We start from the raw sequence: 19,643 nt of genomic DNA, 5'->3' as shown, positions 1-19,643 counted from the left end.
ATTTAGGGCAGGAAGGGGCCTTAGAGGTCACCTGGTCCAATTTCTTTCAGAAGAGGAAAGTGAAGGCCAGAAGTTAATGTGGGGGGACAGATGTCACAAACATACCTAGGATTATACAGTATAAACACAAAAGATAAAATAGTTTAAGGAGGGAAAACGCTAGCAGTTGGGGGGAGATGTCAGGAAATGCTTCAAGTATAAAGGCAAGTACTTGAGCTGAGCCTTGAAGGAAATGAGAGATCCCACAAGTTGAGGGACAGGCATGGGGCCAGCGCAGGAGCACAAACGGTGGAAGAGAAACATGTGTGAGGAACAAGAAAGCCAGTTTGTCTAAACAGCTCAGAGAAGAAAGTGGAATAACATATACTAGGTTGTGTAAAAATAAGATAAGTGGAGGAGAGACTGAAGAGCTTTAAAAAAAGCAAGGAGTTTATACTAGAACCTAGAAACGATAGCAGTTTTTAATTGAGTAGGAGGTGCATGATCACATCTGGAATGAAGGAAAATCACTCTGGCAGCTGAGTGGAGAATGGATTGGAGGCAGCACATCAGTTAGGAGGCTAATGCAATAGTCCACGTAGAAGTAATGAGGACCTGACCTAAGCAGGTGGGGGGGTGTGGTAAGAGGGCAAATGCAAGAGATGTGGAAACTGAAAAAGCAAGATGTGGCAAATGACTGATTACATGGGGCGAGGAGTTAAAAATGCCACTGATGCTGTTGACCTAGGTAACTGAAACAATAGCAGTGCCTTTGAGAGAAACATCCAAGTTTGGAAGAGGGATACATTTTGAGAGGCAAGTTCCACTTAGTGGGTTGAGTCTGAGATGTCTATAGGACTTTCTCTTTGAAATGTACAAAAGGCAGCTAGCTAGAAATGTGGGAATGGACCTCAGGAGAGAAAACAGGGCTGGGTAGAAAGGTCTGAGAGTCATTTACAAAAAGGTAAGTTGACTTATAAAATTGACGAGATCAACCAAGTGAAAGAGTGTAAAGAAAAGAGAGAAGAGAGCCCAGAATAGAGTACTATAGCGATAAAAATTCCCTCAAGGAATGAAGTGATATTTTACATTTTATTACCAGAGTTCTTCAATTCCCTCTCCCAGAGTATTTCCCCCTTGCTTCTTCTGTTAGTACAAGTATATAGTCAACTTTCAATACCTAAAGGAGAGAAGCATCAGTACAGATAATTAATGGTCTTTTAGTAATCCACTCAGCTGATTAATGAAGTTGGCTCCAAATGAACTGAGGGCAGGCAGCCAAGTAAAAACAAACAGCTGATAAGATCTTAGGCCCTTACTACTGTGAGAATCCCTGTTACTCCTCTCTAATTGATTCTCTACTTCACTTCCCACAGAAGCTATTTCAAACCTTCCTGTTCCTCAAGCCTCCAAATGTCTCTAGCCCTCCTCTTCTCTCAGATGAGGACTCTGCCCTTCACTGAGAAAAAAGAGATCATTCACCTTGAGCTTACTCCTCTCTCCCATTCTCTTCACTGCAAAACTTCTCAAAAGGTAGAGGAAAAAGAAGTTACCCAACCTCCCCCTCTCCTTGAACCAACTTTTTTCAACTTGTTTTCCCCACTGCCTTTAAATATACTGGTCTCCTTCATCCTGGGAGGGAAAAGCTTTCACTAGATCAGATGTGGGGAACCTGCAGCCTCAAGGCTACATGTGGCCTTCTAGGTCCTCAAATGTGGCCTTTTGACAGAAGTCCAAGTTTTACAGAACAAATTCTTTATTAAAGGGATTTGTTCTGTGAAGTTTGGATTCAGTCAAAAGGCACTTGAGGCTGCAGGTTCCCCACCCCTGCACTAGATATCACACCAACATCCTTGAACTAACACTATGTTTCTCCTCACTTTCTCAGCCAAACTTCTTGAAAAGTTTGCCTATACTCTACCTTCACTTCCCCTTCTCTGCCTCTTCACCTTTTGCAATCTAGTTTCTGACTTCACTCACCTGAAACTGTTCTCTCCAGTTACCAATTATTGAATCTAATGGCCTTTTTTCAATTCTCATCCTTCTGCATCTCTGCAGTCTTTGACTTGGGGACAATGCAAAAATCACCTTTGCCTTGATGTCTAACTAAACTTAATTTTCTGCCTAAAACCTCTGCTTGAATTTCAAACTTTCCTATTATTATCAAAGGCATCACCATATTTTATCACCTTGATATATAACCTTGTTATTATCCTTGACTCTTTACTCTCCTACATCCCACATATTCAATTACTTGTCTTATTCTGCGGTTCCCACTTTTTACATCTAGCCTCTTCTCTCCATTATTTCAGGTCCTCATCACTTCTTAACTAGATTAGAGCAGCCTCCAAGACTCAAATCTTGCCACTCCAGTCCATCCTACATCTGGCTACTAAAATAATTTTCTTTAAATGCAAATCTATTTGACTCCTACTCAGATTAATTCCACCGGACCCCCTATTGCCTCTAGTAAAAATATAAATTTTCCTATTTAGCTTTTAAAGCCCTAAACCACCTGGCCCCAATCTATATATTTCTAGTCTCACTGATCTTTACTTACCCTCTCACACTCTGTAATTCAGCCAAATTAAGTCTTCTCTCTCCTCTTTATACAGAACACTCCATGTCTCCTCTCTTTGCCTTTCGATAGTTGTACCACCTGACTAGAATGCACTCGTTTATCTCTACCTCATGGAGTTCCTCTGTTCCATTGAGATTCTGATCAAGCACTGTCTTCTTTATGAAGACTTTCCAGATTCCCCTGCTGTATCATCCCCCTCACCAAAAACCTTGTATATTTGCATTTAACTTCATATTTATGCTGTACAAATCTTTTGGTCCACCACATTAGAATATAAACTTGTCACAAGTAGGGATTGTTTCATTCTTTCTATTAATATCTCCAGTGTCTACCATAGTGCCTGGCACTCAAATACTTTTTGATCCATGCTCTACTTTAGCAAGAGAGGCTCCAATCTACTGGTGATTTAGAAACTATATTATTCTGACCTCCCCACACTTAAGTGTAGATGACACGTCTGATTTCACTAAGATCAACACCATCCTACAACAGCTTTTTCAATTGTTCTCAAAGAATAACATGATCACCAATCATTTCTCCAACCTGGGAGAAAAATAGGATGTGTACTTTCCTAAGGCTAATCCTTCTACTGTACCCTAATTTACCAAATACATTACTATGGCAATCACCTCTCTTTCACACTTGAGTCTTGCTGTCTGGCCCTTATTCTCTTTGCTTGCTATCACAGCCTATAACAGAACCTCTGATCTCTCAGGACCTAAAGGATCATTTCTTGACTTTGTTTTTGTTCTTTACCTTTGCTATTAAACTTCTGAAAACGTGATCTATACTTAATGTCTAAACTTCCTCAAAGCCCCATTCTTTTGATCCATTCCTATACTTAAAGTTACTATCAAATCCAAAGGCCTTTTTATTTTTTATACCCTCTCCTCCCTGGGCTTTATAGACACCACATTCTACTGGTTCTTCCTAATTTCTTCTCTTTTTTCTTTCCTGGAGGCCAGGGAGAGTAAGTGATATCTGCCCATCCTCAAACGAGGAGTAAAGTTGCCGAGACCCAGCTGCCACCAAATCCAGAACTGCTCCCCATGACTGGCATTTGTACTTTCCTCTAAAGTTCGCAAAAGGCTTTACACACGTTCTTGCTTTTGAGCTTTACTGCAGTCCTTGGAGGCTGGGGCTACGGGAATCATCTTCCCCATTTTACAGATGGAGAGACTAAGGCTCAGCTTAGTTGAAGTGAGTTTTGCACATAGTCCCACAGTTATAAAGTGTCGGTGGCGGATGGAAAACCCAGGTCCTCCAGACTTGTCCGTCTAAGGTCGTTTCCGCCTTTAGAGCCCCCGAGGCCCACGGAGAGAGGGGAGGAGGGTTTTGACACATGGCAAGCTGCTCGCGCCCTCTCCCAATGCCCGAGACACTGGCTGGCCAGGGCTCCCCCAAAGGGGCCCAAGCGAGGGGCGCCGCCGCCAGCTGCGCGAGACTCAGGGGTGTGTTAAGAGAAGAAGCGAGGGGAGTGGGGCGGCGGGGCCGAGGGCCAGATCGCAGGCCTCAGCCCCGCTCCGGACACGTCCCGGCCCCGCCCCGCCCCTCGGTCTGGCCCAGCCCCGGCTCCCGCCCCTCGGGGCTCCAATCGAGAGCCCGCCTGGCACTCACCTCCTCTTCCTCCTCCCCCCGCGGCTCCGAGGCGCCCCCAGCCTCCTCCTCCAGCGCGGAGACCCCCTTTCCTGGGGGGCCGCGCCCGGACCCCACCCCTGCCCCGCCCAGGCCCCCCCTGCCCCGCTTCCCCTCAACCCCAACGGCCACCGCGCCCCGCGACAGACGGCGGCATGGCCCCGGCCCCGCCGCCCGGAGCGGCGCGTGTGCCTGGCCGCCGGCCTGTCCCCCTCCCTCCTGGGCCGGAGGCGCCGGCGCCGCACTCACCACGCAGGCGGGAGAGGCGGCAGCCGCCGCCTTGCCCATGGCGCTGCTGTACCGCAGCTGCCGCCTCCGGCTGCCAAGGGGCTCCAAGGTGAGGAACTCGGAACTCGAGTCCAGGGGGTCCGAAAAGTTGCCGCCGCCCGCGGCCGCCGCAGAACTCCGCGCAGCGGCCGAGGCCGGGGAGCGGCCGTGCAGCTCGGAGCTGCTACGCAGGATCACCATCTTCTTTCCCTCCGGGCGGGCGAGGGTCGAGAGCGGCCTGGGAGAAGGCGGCAGCAGCGCTCGGTTCTTCCGCGCTACGAATTCTGGCGCCACAAGCTCCCCGCCGCCGACGCGGGGCCCGCCCCGGATCCCTGCGCGACAGACCCCGCCCCTCACCTCGGCGCTGCGGGCCGGGGCGGCCCTGCTCTCGGCCTCCGGTCCGAGAGTTGGAGGCGGAGGACGAGAAGCCCCGCGACTTGAAGGGACTGGCCAGGCTCCGAAGGAACTTCTTCTTTCCGTTCTCTGTAGTCCCGGCCCCTCGGTGGCGGCGGAGGGAGCGGGAACAGAAGTGAAGCGGCCTGTTTGGAATTTTGGCGCGTGGAAGTCGGGGGAAGGGAGGCTGGCTCGCTTTGTGATTGGCAGTCGGGTCTTAGTTCATCATGCTTCCTGTTTCCCGCCAAAAATTCAAATACAAAATGCAAACTATTTTCACAGTTTAATCAAAGACTTTGGTGTGCTGTTGTCTAGCTGCTGTGGCAAGAGATCAGCCAAATAAAACACCCTCCCCCCCACCAAAAAACAAAAAAAAACAAAAAAAACCCTAAAAGTGAGGTGGGGGAAATGATGAAAGTCAAAATTCTAGAATAAATGTGAAATACAATTAAGTGGAGAGATAAAGAGGGTTTTGAGATGCATAATGTGGGAGAACTCAATTATAATCTTACCTTAGCCATCCCCTGCCTTCCTATCCGAATTCGACATTGAGATTTTTCTTCCATACGTCTCTACTGGACGTTTTTATCAAAAAAAAAAAAAAAATACTAAAAGAGAAAGAAATAGCATTTAAAGTTTCTGCTGAGTTTCGTGGCTAGTTTTTTTTAAATACAATTCCAATATAGAAAAGGAATAGGTAACTTAAGATGACCATCTCATGCAAATAGCAGTTGTGCAGCTTAAACGTAGTAAAAGATTATTGCACATACATAGTTTTAAATTTATTTTTCCAACATCCATAGCTTGTTGAATTCTGCATTGGCTGTTTCTTAAAACCCTACCTTTAAAAAATTAGAACAAATGATTGTATGCAGAGAGATTTAAGGTTTGCACAGCACATTACAATTATTTTATTTTCTCAACATTCCTTCGAGGTAGGTGCTATTATTATCCTCATTTTACAGATGAGGAAACTGAGGCAGACTGGGTACGTGACCTGCCTGGGGTCACACAGCTAACTCGTTTCTGAGGATGAATTTGAATTAGGCTTTTTCTGATTCTAGATCCAGCCCTCTATCTGCTGTGCTGGCTAGCAAAGTAGCTTACTTTTGAGCTATTGCTTTCCATTTACTAGTGTAAAATATACATTTTTACTAATGTAAAATTCAATTTCAGGTATGTGCCCCACAAAAATCTTAAAATGTTTTAATGATTTATGAAAGACCTATAATAGATGACAGAGTTCCTAATTGGTCTTCCTGCCTTTTCTTGTCTCCTTACTCCAATCCATCTCCAGACAACTGTCAAAGTTATTACCAGGTCACCCCTGCACTTAATAAACTCCACTGACTCCCAGTATGGACCCTGTGTAATTTAAAGTGCTTTCCAACCTGGCCCTATCCTACCTTTCCAGCCTTCTTATGCATTCATTTTCTCCACAGTTATTAAGGCCCAGCGCCATCACCCATCCTTCTCCCTGTCACTTTGCCTTTTCATTGGCTGCACCAGGCTGGGAACACTTTCTACTTTACCTCCACCTCTTGGAATTCCCCATTCCTTCAAGACTCAGCTTAAGCATCACCGTGTCTGCACGTGGCTCCCCTTCTCACTCCCACCCCCATGATTACCTGGAATCTGTTTTGTCAGCGTCAGGAGTATAGGGACAAGTTCACTTTGCTTTGGTCTCCTCATTGCCCCCTCAGCACATGCCCCCAGCCTTCTTTCCTCTCTCCAGCTTGCTGCTGTATGCTACTGATCACCAGAGTCTGTCAGGTGTTTGTAAGGCTGCCATGGTGATGCAGTGGAAAGAGGACTGGATGTGGAGTCTGGAGAGCCCTCCACCAAAATCCTCAGGTGTTTAATAATTGTATGACTGCAGGAGAGTCACTTCTTTGAGCCTGAACTTCTTCATCTGTAAAATGGGGATGATACTACTCCTAGCACTCAGTGCCTAGGGCTTCTGTGAGGTTAAAATGAGATGATGTATGTACTGTGCTATATAAATGTCATTTATTCAATTCAATAAACATTTATTAAGGGCCTACTAAGTGCCAGGCACTGTGCTAAGTGCTGGTGATACAAATAAGACAAGAGAAAGACAGTCCCTGCCCCTTGAGGAGCTTACAATCTAACGGGAGAAGGCTATACACAAAAGGAAGCTGAAAGGGGGGGGAGGAAGGGAGGGGCCCTCCAGAGAGTATGATGTTCCCTGGAGTCAAAACCAAACAGAGCTGGTAATGGAAAAATTCATACCTGAGCCCTTTACATAGGAAGGCTTTGGGAGGAGTTTAGTGCCTTACCCTTCAGTCCTCCAGCCAGATGGCTTGGGAGATGCGGGAGTTGAAAAGGTGCGGAGTATCAAAACTTGAGTCAATCAGCATGGTGATGAGGTTTCAGGGGCTTAGCTTATCCTGGGGAGACACAACATTCCACGGAGTCAAAACCAAGCAGAGCTACTGATGGCAAGTAGAGTTACCTAGACAATTCTTATTGTATGCATATGTGGGAGAAAAGATGAGAGCTAGACATAGGCTTTTATTGGTATGGGTATCACCTAGTGTGGAAACTCCTTCCACCCATGCAGAATAGCAACTCACGTATAATATACAGTAATAATGACTTTGCTGGGGCTGAGAGGGTCAATAACTTGCCAGTAGTGGCACAGATACTATGTGGAAAAGGCAGGATTTGATCTCAAGGCTCCTGACATTCAAGACACCAGGCCACTCGTAACAGGCCACTCTCTGTCAGGAAGACTTGAGCTGTATTTGGCAATACATTTTCAAAACCCCTGAAAACACGAATTTTATGAACATCTTAAGAATTGAAATCAAATGATTCAAGTCCTTCTAATTGCTCAAACAGGTGTTCCTGCCAGTAGAATGTTAACTGGCAGATCTTTCTAAGCCAGAAAAGCTTTTTTAATTTTTTTTTTTAATTTGGGGGGAAATCCGAGGGGTCGACCTACATGGAGTGCAATGGCCAAGGCTTGCTCTGGGGAAACCAACTTCATGAGCATGGAATCACCCCTTCCAGGTAAATATAAGCCAGAAATAGTTTTGAGTCCAGCAAAGTAGCATATCCTTCCTCTCCTATCAGAGAAACAGTCTGGCAGGCCTTGGGGAGGCTCATCCTGGAAGGTTAGCCAATAAGCCATTCTCAAAAGCTTCTAAGACATAGAATGTTTCTGATCATCGCTTGTGAACCTAGTACTGCAGACCAGGGAAATCAGGAATCACTGAAGTGACACAGTGCAGCTAATTTTGCTTCACAACAACATCGTGTTAACAATGAGCTGTTTGCTATCTGCATTGTCTGAGTCCTTGTTTTCCATATTTTAAGATCACTGATAATTATTAAAAAAACATCTGAAATGTGTTGGAATTGTATCTGAAATGATTCATAGAGACACAAAGTCTCTTTCTCCTGGTCAGCACTATGGTGCAGTGGGGAAAAGAGGCTGGATTTGGACTGAGAGGACTTGAGTTCAAATCCAGACTTACCAATCACAAGCAGTATTACCTCTCTTCTCCTGGCCTCATTTTCCTCCGCTGAGGTCCTTTCCATCTCTAAATTGTTTTTTCTACCCATAGGTACTGGTGGACTACCAGGGTTACACAGCTAGAGCAAATTGAAAGAGGGGAGAGGGAAGGGTTCTGCAGTCTCCAAGACCATCTACTTTACCTCGGCCCTTATTAAACCCAATTTACACACAAGTCAAGACATCACCCTGTGATGTCATTGGTCATCTTCGAGGAGGAAGGATAAACAAGAACAAGAATAGGCAGAGGCAGAGCTGAATCGATCTCTGAATAAACTACCGGCAGGTGCTCAGACCTCAACTGCTCCAGCTCCTTCCTTGGGTAGGCAAGAGCAGGAACTGGGCCTGGAGGGCCTTCCTGAGTCTTTTGTTGTTATTCAGTCATGTTCACCTCTTCCTGATCCAACCTGGGGTTTTCTTGGCAAAGATACTGGAGTGGTCTGCTATTTCTTTCTCCAGCTCATTTTACAGATGAGCATACTGAGACGAACAAGGTTAAGTGACTTGCCCAGGGTCTCCTAGCTAGTCAGTGTCTGAGGCCAGATTTGAACTCATGAAGATGAGTCTTCCTGATCCCAGTGCTAGCAGCTATCCACTCATCACCAAGCTGCCTCAAAACTTGCTTTACAAATAGAAAAACCACTCTTATCTCAGAGCTATAAAAATATAGATGGCAGATTTGGTCTAGGGCACACAACCTGCTGTTCTGGAGGGTACTGCAGCAGGAAGGATGGAATTAGAAGCATGCTGGGGCTAGCTGGATATAGCAGGCCATTGGACAGTCACTGATCAGGCAGGGAAGGAAAGAAGCTTTTATTAAAGGCCTATCATGTGCCAGGCAGTATACGAAGCCTTTATAAATATTATCTCAAGGGCCCTAGGGAGGGAGTTCCAGATCTGAGAGGGTCAAGTCCATTAGGTCATGATTTCTGGTTTGGAGAGCATAGTAGCAGGTTGGATGTCAAGGTCTGATGTCTAGAGGATTCAGTGGCAAGCAGGGCAGATAGCAAGAAGATGTCTAGAGTGGAATGAGAGTCTAATCTCCTTCCTAATTTCAAGTGACCAGAAAGCACTATCTATCTATCTATCCATCTATCTATCTATCTATCTATCTATCTATCTATCTATCTATCTATCTATCTATCTATCGACTTGTGTGTGTATGCACACACACGCATATACATACACACATATATATCTATATACATACACATATTTGATCATTTTAATGGATGAAATTTTAAAGAGATACAGCCTTAAAGATCTCTCTTTCATTGAGACCACCCCAGGCCAACATAATAAGCACATCTTTGGTTCCTTTGTTAATCAGTCATACAACACACCCAACTAATGCACCCAAAAAAAAAAAAGTCTTTGGGACGTCCATCAAGGCATGATTTACTTGACAACACACCCCCACCACCCTGGGAAAATGTGCCCGGCTGTCATTCATACCTGTATTAGGGGAAATATATGCCTTTCTCCTCTTCCCTGCCCAGGTGCAGGTTGTGTGCCCTTTCCTGTGGTTTGTACCCCCTGCTGAGTCTTTCTGAGGTTGGAATAAACACACATACATTGTTCATTTTCCCTTTCAAATCTTGTCACACATCAGGCATCTGCACTAGGGCCATGTAAATTACCTTGAAGCTTGGAGAAACATTTAAGGAGGCACATAACAACGCTAAAGAAAGAGGACAGATCTGGCAACATTTGTCCTGCATTCTTGCTGTTAGAGCCAACGTCTTTGTCTCTGTCCCCCTTATACCGTTAAGCCCTCCAGATGCTCTTGTTTTCAGACAAAATGTGCTCATTGCATCATGCAACACCACAATCTCTAAAGAATGAAAATTTTAGGTGATATAAAGGATAAAAAAACTTAAGCCCCAGAGATGAAATTACCCACCTGAACCAGGCAGTTTGTAAGTGGACAGAGCCAGGCTTCTCTCCGAGGTCTCCGGCCTTTCAATCTAGTGCTTATCTACTCTATTTCAGAGACTGCCGCTTTAAGAGATGAGAGTCAGGATGTTGGCTCTAGAATTGTAGGGGACTTCTGAGATGGGCTGGGAGGCAGGGTAGTACAGCAGAAATAGCATTGGTTCTGGAGGCGGAGGATGTAGGTTCAAATTCTTTAAGTCTAAACTAAAATCTCATCTTTTACTGGAAGTTTTTTGTAACCTCTCTAAATTCTACTGCCTTTCCTGTTAATTATTTTTGATATATTTTGTATATATGTTTGCATATTGCCTCACCCATTATTGGCAAGCTCCTTGAGGGCAGGGAATATCTTTTGCCTCTTTTTGTATCCCCAGGACTTAAAGTGCCTGGCACATAGTAGTGCCAGTATTTATAAATGTTTATCGATTGATTGAAATTTTTTCTCTGTAGCTTAGTACTTGTATAACCTGGGATAGGTCACATCCCTCCCTGGGTATCAGTTTCTCCATTCATCTCTAAAGGGTTGGACTAAATGGGAATTAAGTTTCCTTTAAGCTCTAGACCTCTTATCCTAATATGCTAAGTGGAATAACAAGATTTGAACAAAGGTTATGAGGAGAGGAAGGGGGTGGGGGGGAAGGGAATAGATATTTATATAATAATCACTTTGTGCCAGGTACTGTGTTAAGTGCTTTGCAAATATCATCTCATTTGATCCTTAAAACAACCACGGGAGGTAAGTGCTGTGATAATCCACAGTTTATAACTGAGGAAACTAAGGCAAATAGGAGTTAAGTGACTTGCCCAGAGTCACACATCAAGTAAGTGTCTGAGGCTAGATTTGAACTCGGGTCTTCTTTACTCTGGAAGACTTATCCTGAATTCAAATCTGACCTCAGATACTTATTCGATGTGTGACCCTGGGGAAGTCACTTAACCCTGTTTACCTCAGTTCCTCATCTGTAAAATGAGCTGGAGAAGGAAATGGCAAATCACTCTAGTATCTTTGCCTAGAATATCCCAAAGCAGGTCAGGAAGTCAAACATGACTGAAACAATTGAAGGACAACTTTCTGATTCCCAGCCCAGCTCTCTCTCCATTGCACATAGCTACTACCTAGCTGCAACTTTATAAGTATGTGTAGAGAGGATGTATAGTTTTGTGTCACTATATATGTCAGTAAGTTGAGAGATGAAAGTCTGGGGAACTTGATGTTAGTACAGTGATAATTAGTTATACTTCCAGGTGTCCTTTTCTCTTTGCCCCACTTAAAGTGCTGTATCAATATCATACATGGCTTTTCTTTTATGGATTTAACTACTGAATTATTTGATGCATGTATATAAAAATTCTGAATTTTATATTTATTTTTATTTTCACTATAATGTAAGCTGATTCAGTAATAATAATCTTTTCTACCTCATTTAATCATTTGATGGTTCCTGCTTTGAATTCAAAGTAATTTTATATCATCTTAGTACCTATATAGTACTCTGTATATAAGAGGCGCTTCATAAATATTGGTTGTATTTTGCTATTTGCTTGATGGCTGTGCATAATCAACCTCTTAGTTTTACTCTACTTACATTTTGTATGTAGAGATAGATTGTAATTGATGTATGACCAGAAAAGTAGGCAAAGAAGGTGGGCCAGCTATGAGAATGAGGAACAATGGATGAACACTCTGAGGATTACAACAGTATTTTCAGTACCTTAAAAGCACCAGAGGAAGGCATTTTGTAAGTTAAGCTGATCCTCTCTGAGATATTTATAGAAAAAATATGAATAAGAATCACGCAGAATAAGAATAGCTGGAGGGGTGACAATCTACACCCTTGAAAAGAATGCCCTTATCAATGAGATCACAAAGACACTGAAGTAAATAAGTATATTATTTATCATTAAATGTATTTCCTGTAAGTAGCATATTGATAGATTTTGTTTTTTGTCTTTTTTGTAATCTTAACAAGCATTTACTAAGTGCCTACTATGTGCTAAACACTTGACAATATTAACTCATTTGATCCTCGTAACAACTCTAAGACATAGGTGCTGTTATTATCCCCATTTTATTGATGAAGCTGAGGCTATCAGCAGTTAAGTAGCTTATCCAGGGTCACACAGCTAGGAAATATCTGAGGCCAGACTTGAATTCATGTCTTCTTGACTCCAATTCTGGGGCTCTATTCACTATGCCATCTAGCTGGGAAGGGAATTTAGACCATTTACATTTAACATGATAAATATTCAATTTGATATTTTTTTCTGGCATATAATATTTGTTTTCTATATTCTTAATATTTTTGAGAGAATACAAAATATTTTATTTTCCTTAAATGATTTCTATAGCTAAAACTAACTCATTGAACAAACTAAATTATTGTCTTTTCAACTTCTGATTTTGTATGATTCCCTAAGGTTTATCCTTTTTTGGCTGAAGAATAAAATTGTTTTAAAAATTTCCAACTTCTTTCCCTCCCTTCCTTTTCCTTATGTTACTGTTTTTTGCCTTATTTCTTCTTGAAATACACTATTCTTGAGTCCTTCTGTAAAAATTAATAACTCATATTTCTGGAGCATTATAAAGTTGACAAATCCCTTTTCTCAGAAACAACCCTGTGTAATATCTATTAATTCTTATCATCACCATTTTATAGGTGAAGAAACAGATGGGGGAAGGGACATGTGAACAGTCTTCCAAATAATATGCAAGCTGGAATTTGATTTCAAGTCTCCTGACTCCAAATCTGAGTTCTTTCCTCTACCACATACTAAATGAAGTTGTCTAGTAACCATAACTGTGTAATATTCATGAATCTGGGTGAGAGTATATCTTTTTTGGTCTGAACTGTCTAGATCTCAATCACAAAACAGTATTTCGTAAGAGAACGGTAGAGCAGTCCTGTTTAGACAGGATTTTTCAGGTTAATGTTTTATGCTTCTCAATTTACTTTAAATTTTATATTTTCATTTTATATACCAACATAAAGGTCTTAAATAAGGGAGTGGAATAATTTCAATGTACTTAAAGATGTTGATACTTGCCTGCTTTGTAAATATTGCTTCTGGAAACTCCAGGCTAAAAAATAATACTGTATAAAATAGAACCTTTATTCTTCCCAGCCCTGTTCCACAGTACTCCTCTTTATATACTCTGTGTTCCAGCCAAACTGGACTAGCTGTTCTCTCATCTCATCCTGTTTCTTCCTGTCCTCCCCTGCCCTTTTGTAAAATCATGGATTTAGAATAGAAAGGAGGTCATTATATTCAGCTCTTTCATTTTATAGATGGGGACACTGAGGCTCAAGTTAAGTGACTTACCAAGGGTCATACAACTAGTTAATGTTCAAGATGCAACCCAAACCCAGATTTTTTTTTAATTAATAAATTTATTTTTAGTTTTCAACAATCACTTCCACAAGCTTTTGAGTTTTTAATTTTCTCCCTCTCCCTCCCCAAGACTGCACGCAATCTGATACAGACTCTATATATACATTTCTATTAAACATATTTTCACATTAGTCATGTTGTAAAAAAGAATTAGAACCAATAGGAGGAACCACAAGAAAGAAGAAACAAAATAAAACAGAAAAAAAAAAAGAATTCAAACTCCATAGTTCCTTCTCTGGATGTGGCTAGCATTTTCCATCATGAGGCTTTTGGAGATGTCTTAGATCCTTGCATTGCTGAGAAGAGCTAAGTCTATCAAAGTCAGTCATCACACAACATGGCTGTTACTGTGTACAACATTCCCCTGGTTCTGCTCACTTCCCTCAGCATCAGTCCATACAAGTCTTTCCAGGTTTTCCTGAAATCTGCTTGCTCATCATTTCTTATAGCACAATAGTATTCCATTACATTCATATGCCACAACTTGTTCAGCCATTCTCCAATTGATGGGCATCTCCTCAATTTCCAATTCTTTGCCTCCACAAAAAGAGCTGCTATAAATATTTTTGTACATGTGGGTCCTTTTCCTGTTTTTATGATCTCTTTGGGATACAGACCTAGAAGTGCTATGACTGAGTCAAAGGGTATGTACATTTTTATAGCCTTTTGGGCATAGTTCCAAATTGCTCTCCAAAGTGGTTGGATCAGGTCACAACTCCACCAACAATGCATCAGTGTTCCAATTTTCCCACATCTTCTCCAACTAACAAACTAAATTATTGTCTTTTCAACTTCTGATTTTGTATGATTCCCTAAGGTTTATCCTTTTTTGGCTGAAGAATAAAATTGTTTTAAAAATCTCCAACTTCTTTCCCTCCCTTCCTTTTCCTTATGTTACTGTTTTTTGCCTTATTTCTTCTTGAAATACACTATTCTTGAGTCCTTCTGTAAAAATTAATAACTCATATTTCTGGAGCATTATAAAGTTGACAAATCCCTTTTCTCAAAAACAACCCTGTGTAATATGTATTAATTCTTATCATCACCATTTTATAGGTGAAGAAACAGATGGGGGAAGGGACATGTGAACAGTCTTCCAAATAATATGCAAGCTGGAATTTGAATTCAAGTCTCCTGACTCCAAATCTGAGTTCTTTCCTCTACCACATACTAAATGAAGTTGTCTAGTAACCATAACTGTGTAATATTCATGAATCTGGGTGTTTTGTCATGTTGGCCAATCTGGTAGGTGTCATGTGGTACCTCAGAGTTGTTTTGATTTGCATTTCTCTAATCAATAGTGATTGAGAGCATTCAAACCCAGGTTTTCTTGACCCCAAGCTCAGCACTCTACTCATTACAACACATTGCTTCCAGGCATTTGTACAGGGCTTCTCTTCTTCCCTCCCATCCCAAACTTCCTTCTGAAGACCTTTTTGGCTTCAAAGTCTGGGTCAAATGCCACATGTTTCATAAAAGTCTTCTGTGGTCTAGGAGAAAAAGGACTGGATTTGGAGGTAGGAACTGAATTTCAATCCTAGCTCTCCGTATGAGCTTGGGCTTCTTCTGGGGCCCCCATTTCCTTATTTGTAAAATGAAGGCTTGGACTAGACCAGGGGTGGGGAGTTTAATTAAATCTCTTTAAATTCAAAAACCCTATTATTCTTCCTTCTCCCTCAGGACCTCTCCTTTGCCCCTTTTACATTCTACTTTTATCATATTTATTTGTGTAGTGAAAGAGAGGATGAGGATGCTGTCATTGCGTGGCCTGAAGGGAGGCAGAATAGACATCTCTATCCCTTTTCTCCCTCACCCTTCTCCAAGGGAGACTTTCATTCCTGTCAGGGAGGGAAAGCAGGAAGTTGGGGCTGGAGGCTGCTCTAGTCTCCTTAGAGAGAAAGGGTACCAGGCTAGAATTATAAATATCTGTTCCCTTAAATATTATTAGTCTAGGGAATATAATTGGGTTTTAACTTATGAACTCTTTGTTATTTTGAGAGGAAGGATACCCTAAGCTCTAAATCCAAAGCTTGACTTCTTTCTCACCTAATACAAATTGCACAATGAATATATGTAGCAAATAGCAAAGGAGTCCATTTATCCAAATTGTAACAAAACAGAAATCAGAGAAGGTACATATAGGAGAATATATACCAGACAACACAGAGTGAAGGAACTCTCCCAGTGGGAGTGAGATAACTCAGTTCAACGAAGCGTTCTACATCTCACAACAATTTGAGGAAACTCCTCAAAGTGTCTGGTATAGCAAACAGACCATAGGGAAATGATGGAGACTGCCTGTAACTTCAAAATCCAATGGCCTTTATTCAGTCCTTATCTTTGTTGACCTCTTTGCAGCCTTTGACCCCCTTGACCACTCAGTCTTGAATGCTCTCTTTGTGGGTTTTCATGACACTGATCTTTCCTCCTATTTGTCTTACTACTACTCATTCTCTTTGGCTGTATTATCATCAACGAATGCCCTGTTTCCTTTGCATGGGTGTGCCCTAGGGTTTTGTCCTGGTCTATCTTTTCTTTCTCCACTCTCTTGGTGATCATTTCAACTCTCATGGGTTCAGTTATCATCACTATGGAGGTGACTCCCAAATCTATATAGCCAGCCCTATTTCTCCTGAGCTCTGGTTCTGTATCAGAAGATGTCTGATAGACATCGTCCCCCAGATGTTCCATTGACATCTTCAATTCAATATGTCTAAAACAGAACTCATTATTACCCTCTCCTTTTCTAGATGAAGAAACTGAGGCCAAGAGAGGTTAACTATCTTGTTCAAGAGCACACAGGGAGAAAGTAGCTGAGATGGCATTTGGGATCAGTTCCTCGGTCCCTTTCAGTTGTGCTATACTGCCTCCGCAGGAAAGAGCCACCATGGGTCCTGAGACAGGGGAGTGATATGCTAAATGTCCTTTTACATTTTACACCCCCCACATTATAGCCAATGACACTGGCTTCCTTTCTATTTCTTGCACAAGACACTCCACCTCCTGATTCTGGACATTTTCACTGACTGCCCCCATGTCTGGATCTCTCTCCCTCCTTATCTCCACCTTCTGACTTCCATTGCTTTCTTCAAGTCTGCACTCAAAGCACACCTTTTGTAAGAAGCCTTTCCTAGTGCTCGTTAATGCTCGTGTCTTCCCTCTGTTTATTCTCTCCAGTTTACCCCATATGGATCTTGTTTCTTTATAGTTGTTTACTTGTTGTCTCCACCACTAGATTGTGAGTTCCATGAGAGTGGGGGCTGATTTTTTTTTTGTTTGTTTTGTTTTTTGCCCTTCTTTGTATCTCTAGTGCTTAGCAGGCATACAATGGGAACTTAATGTTCCAAATGCTTGGTGACTGATTAGCATGTAGTAATTGATTAATAAATGCTCCTTGATTGAGTGACAGAAGTTTTAAAGAGAATTGGGTTTTGGGGGAAGATAATGAATTCAGTTTTGGACATGTTGATTGAGTTTGAGCTGTTTCAGGGATATTCCATTTGAAATATTGAATAGGGATTTAGTGAGGTGAGACCAAAGCTTGGCAGAGAGAATAAGGCTGTAAATAGAAATCTTAGAGTCATTGACGTAGAGATGATAATTGAAACAATGGAATCTGCTAAGTCAGTGAGTCAACAGGTATTTATTAAATAGGACCTGTGCCACACACAGAAAGGCAAAAGGGACAGTCCCTGCTGTCAAAGAGCTCACAGTTTAACAAAGAAGACACAACATGCAAACAACTACGTACAGATAACAGATATGTGAAATTAATTGGAGATGAGCAACAGAAGGAAGGCACTAACATTAACGGGAATCAGGAAAGGCTTCTTGTGGAAGGTGGGATTTTAGCTTTAACTTGAAGGAAGCTAGAAGTGAAGAGGAGGAAGAAAAGAGTTTCAGGCAGTGGGGACAGCCAGGAAAAATGTCCAGAGTTGGGAGATAGGGGGTCTTATGGGAAGTATAGTAAAGAGGCCAAAGCTACTGGATGGCAGAGTACTTAAGGGAAGGGGCAAAGGTATAAGAAGACCCAGAAAGAGGCCAGATTGTGAAGGTTCTAAAAGTAGGACAAAGATCCTGTAGGAAATACTGAGCTACTAGAATTTATTGAGTAGTGGAGTAACATGCTCTTTGCATGTTTGTTCTTTGGGAAGATCAATTTGACAACTGAGTGGACTGGATAGACTGGAGTAGGGAAAGTACTGAGGCAGGGAGACCATCCAAAAAGCTATTGAGGCTACATAGAGGTAGCTGGTGGGTAGTTAGGTGGTACAGCCTAAGTCAGGAAGATCTGAGTTCAAATCCAGACACTTACTAGCTGTATGACCCTTGACAAGTCACTTAACTCTGTTTGCCTCAGTTCCTCATCTGTAAAATGAGCTGGAGAAGGAAATGGCAAACCACTCTAGTATCTTTGCTAAGAAAAGCCCAAATGGGGTCACAAAGAGTCAGACATGACTGAAATGACTAAACAACAACAACAGAGACAGCTGGCAGCACAAAGAATAGAGTGTTTGGCCTACAGTCAGGAAGACCTTAATTCAAATCCTGTGTTAGACATCTGCTAGCTATGTGATCCTAGGCAAGTCACTCAACATCTGTCTGCCTCAGTTTCAACAACTGTAAATGGGGATAATAACAGTACCTTGTTTGAAATGTTGCTGTGAGGATCAAATAAGATAATATTTGTAAAATGTACTTTGCACAGTGCCTGGGCCAGACACTTCTCTATTGCAGTAGTCCAGATATGAGGGAATAAAGGCCTCTACCAGGGTGTTGGCAGTATTCAAGGAGAGAAGGATAAGATGTTATGAGATGTTTTGAAGGTAGAAACCATGGACTTGATAACTGACTGGATATGGTGGGGGGTGAGAGTGAGGAGTTGGGGATGACTCCTAGGTTGGAAGCCTGGGTCACTTGGAGGACAGTCATGCCTTGAACAGTAATACGGAAGTTTGGAATCCGGGTGGGTTTGGGGAAAAGATAAGGAGTTCACTTTTGGATATGTTGAGTTTAAATTGTCTGATGAAGGGGAAGAATTGGGTATGTTTATAGGCATTATAAAAGAAACCAGTAGAAAGGGAGAGATTGAGTCTTAGAGAGAAGGGAGTCATTGGTGGAACAATCAGCTGGAGAAGATGAGAGGGATTGGGATCAAGTGTACATGTAGAGGAGTTAGCCTTAGCAAGGAGAACAGTCATCTCTTCAACAAAGGCTGGAGCAAAGAAGAAGAGAATGAGGTAAATGTCAATGGGCTATGAAATGAATCAAGGGGAGAAGAGGGAACTCATTGAGCTTGGTCTATTTTCTCATCAGAGTATGATGTGAGTTCTTCAGCTATGAGGATGAGGGGAAGAGGTATTGTATGTGATTTAAAGAGAAACAAGAATGTTTGAAATAAGGACTGTGAGGAACAGGATATAGACTCAAGAAGAAAAAAAGATTGACTTGCTACAAACCTCAGGGTTGTTTTGATTTGATGTTATCTTATTATTAGTGATTTGGAGTATTCTTAAATGTGGTTGTTAATAGTTTACAACTTTTTTTTCAGAACTTTTTGTTGACCCATTCTATTGGGGAATAGTGGAATAGTTTCTGTGGGGAGTGAGTTGGGAATTAATGAAGCAAGAATGAAAAGATTGCCTTGCTGCAGTGAGGGCTCAGTTATATTTTGATAACTTGAATTCGTAAGGTATCCAGTCAATAACAGTTGTAATACTTCCTCCTGTTATATTGAGGAGCTAGCGATTAGAAGTGGAGGAGTCAGATGGTCAGAGTAGTAAAGGACCAATGAAAAACAGAACCAATGAAAGGACAATCAACAAGTCTTAATTAAGCACCTTAGTTAAGTACCTACTTGTTAGGTGCTGTGTTAGGTGCTGGAAATACAAATACAAACAGTGAAATGATCTCTATTTGTAA

The 19,643-nt window shown here is 42.1% G+C and overlaps 1 protein-coding gene across 3 annotated transcripts in view; it reads right to left on the bottom strand.

Annotated features, from left to right (window-relative positions):
- ATAD2 (ATPase family AAA domain containing 2) overlaps nucleotides 1–4,729 on the bottom strand; it is a 94,342-nt gene extending 89,613 nt beyond the window's left edge. For all 3 annotated transcript variants that reach the window (XM_027854016.1, XM_027854015.1, XM_027854014.1), the window contains exon 1: nucleotides 4,445–4,729. In XM_027854016.1, the coding sequence (XP_027709817.1) occupies nucleotides 4,445–4,663 (219 nt within the window). In that variant the 5' untranslated portion in view covers nucleotides 4,664–4,729. The remainder of the gene's footprint in view (nucleotides 1–4,444) is intronic.
- Between the last annotated feature and the right edge of the window lie 14,914 nt (nucleotides 4,730–19,643).

Source organism: Vombatus ursinus, unplaced genomic scaffold (assembly GCF_900497805.2).
Source record: "Vombatus ursinus unplaced genomic scaffold, bare-nosed wombat genome assembly UNPS02010284.1, whole genome shotgun sequence".
NCBI lineage: Eukaryota > Metazoa > Chordata > Mammalia > Diprotodontia > Vombatidae > Vombatus > Vombatus ursinus.
This window is presented reverse-complemented; position numbering and strand designations above follow the sequence as displayed.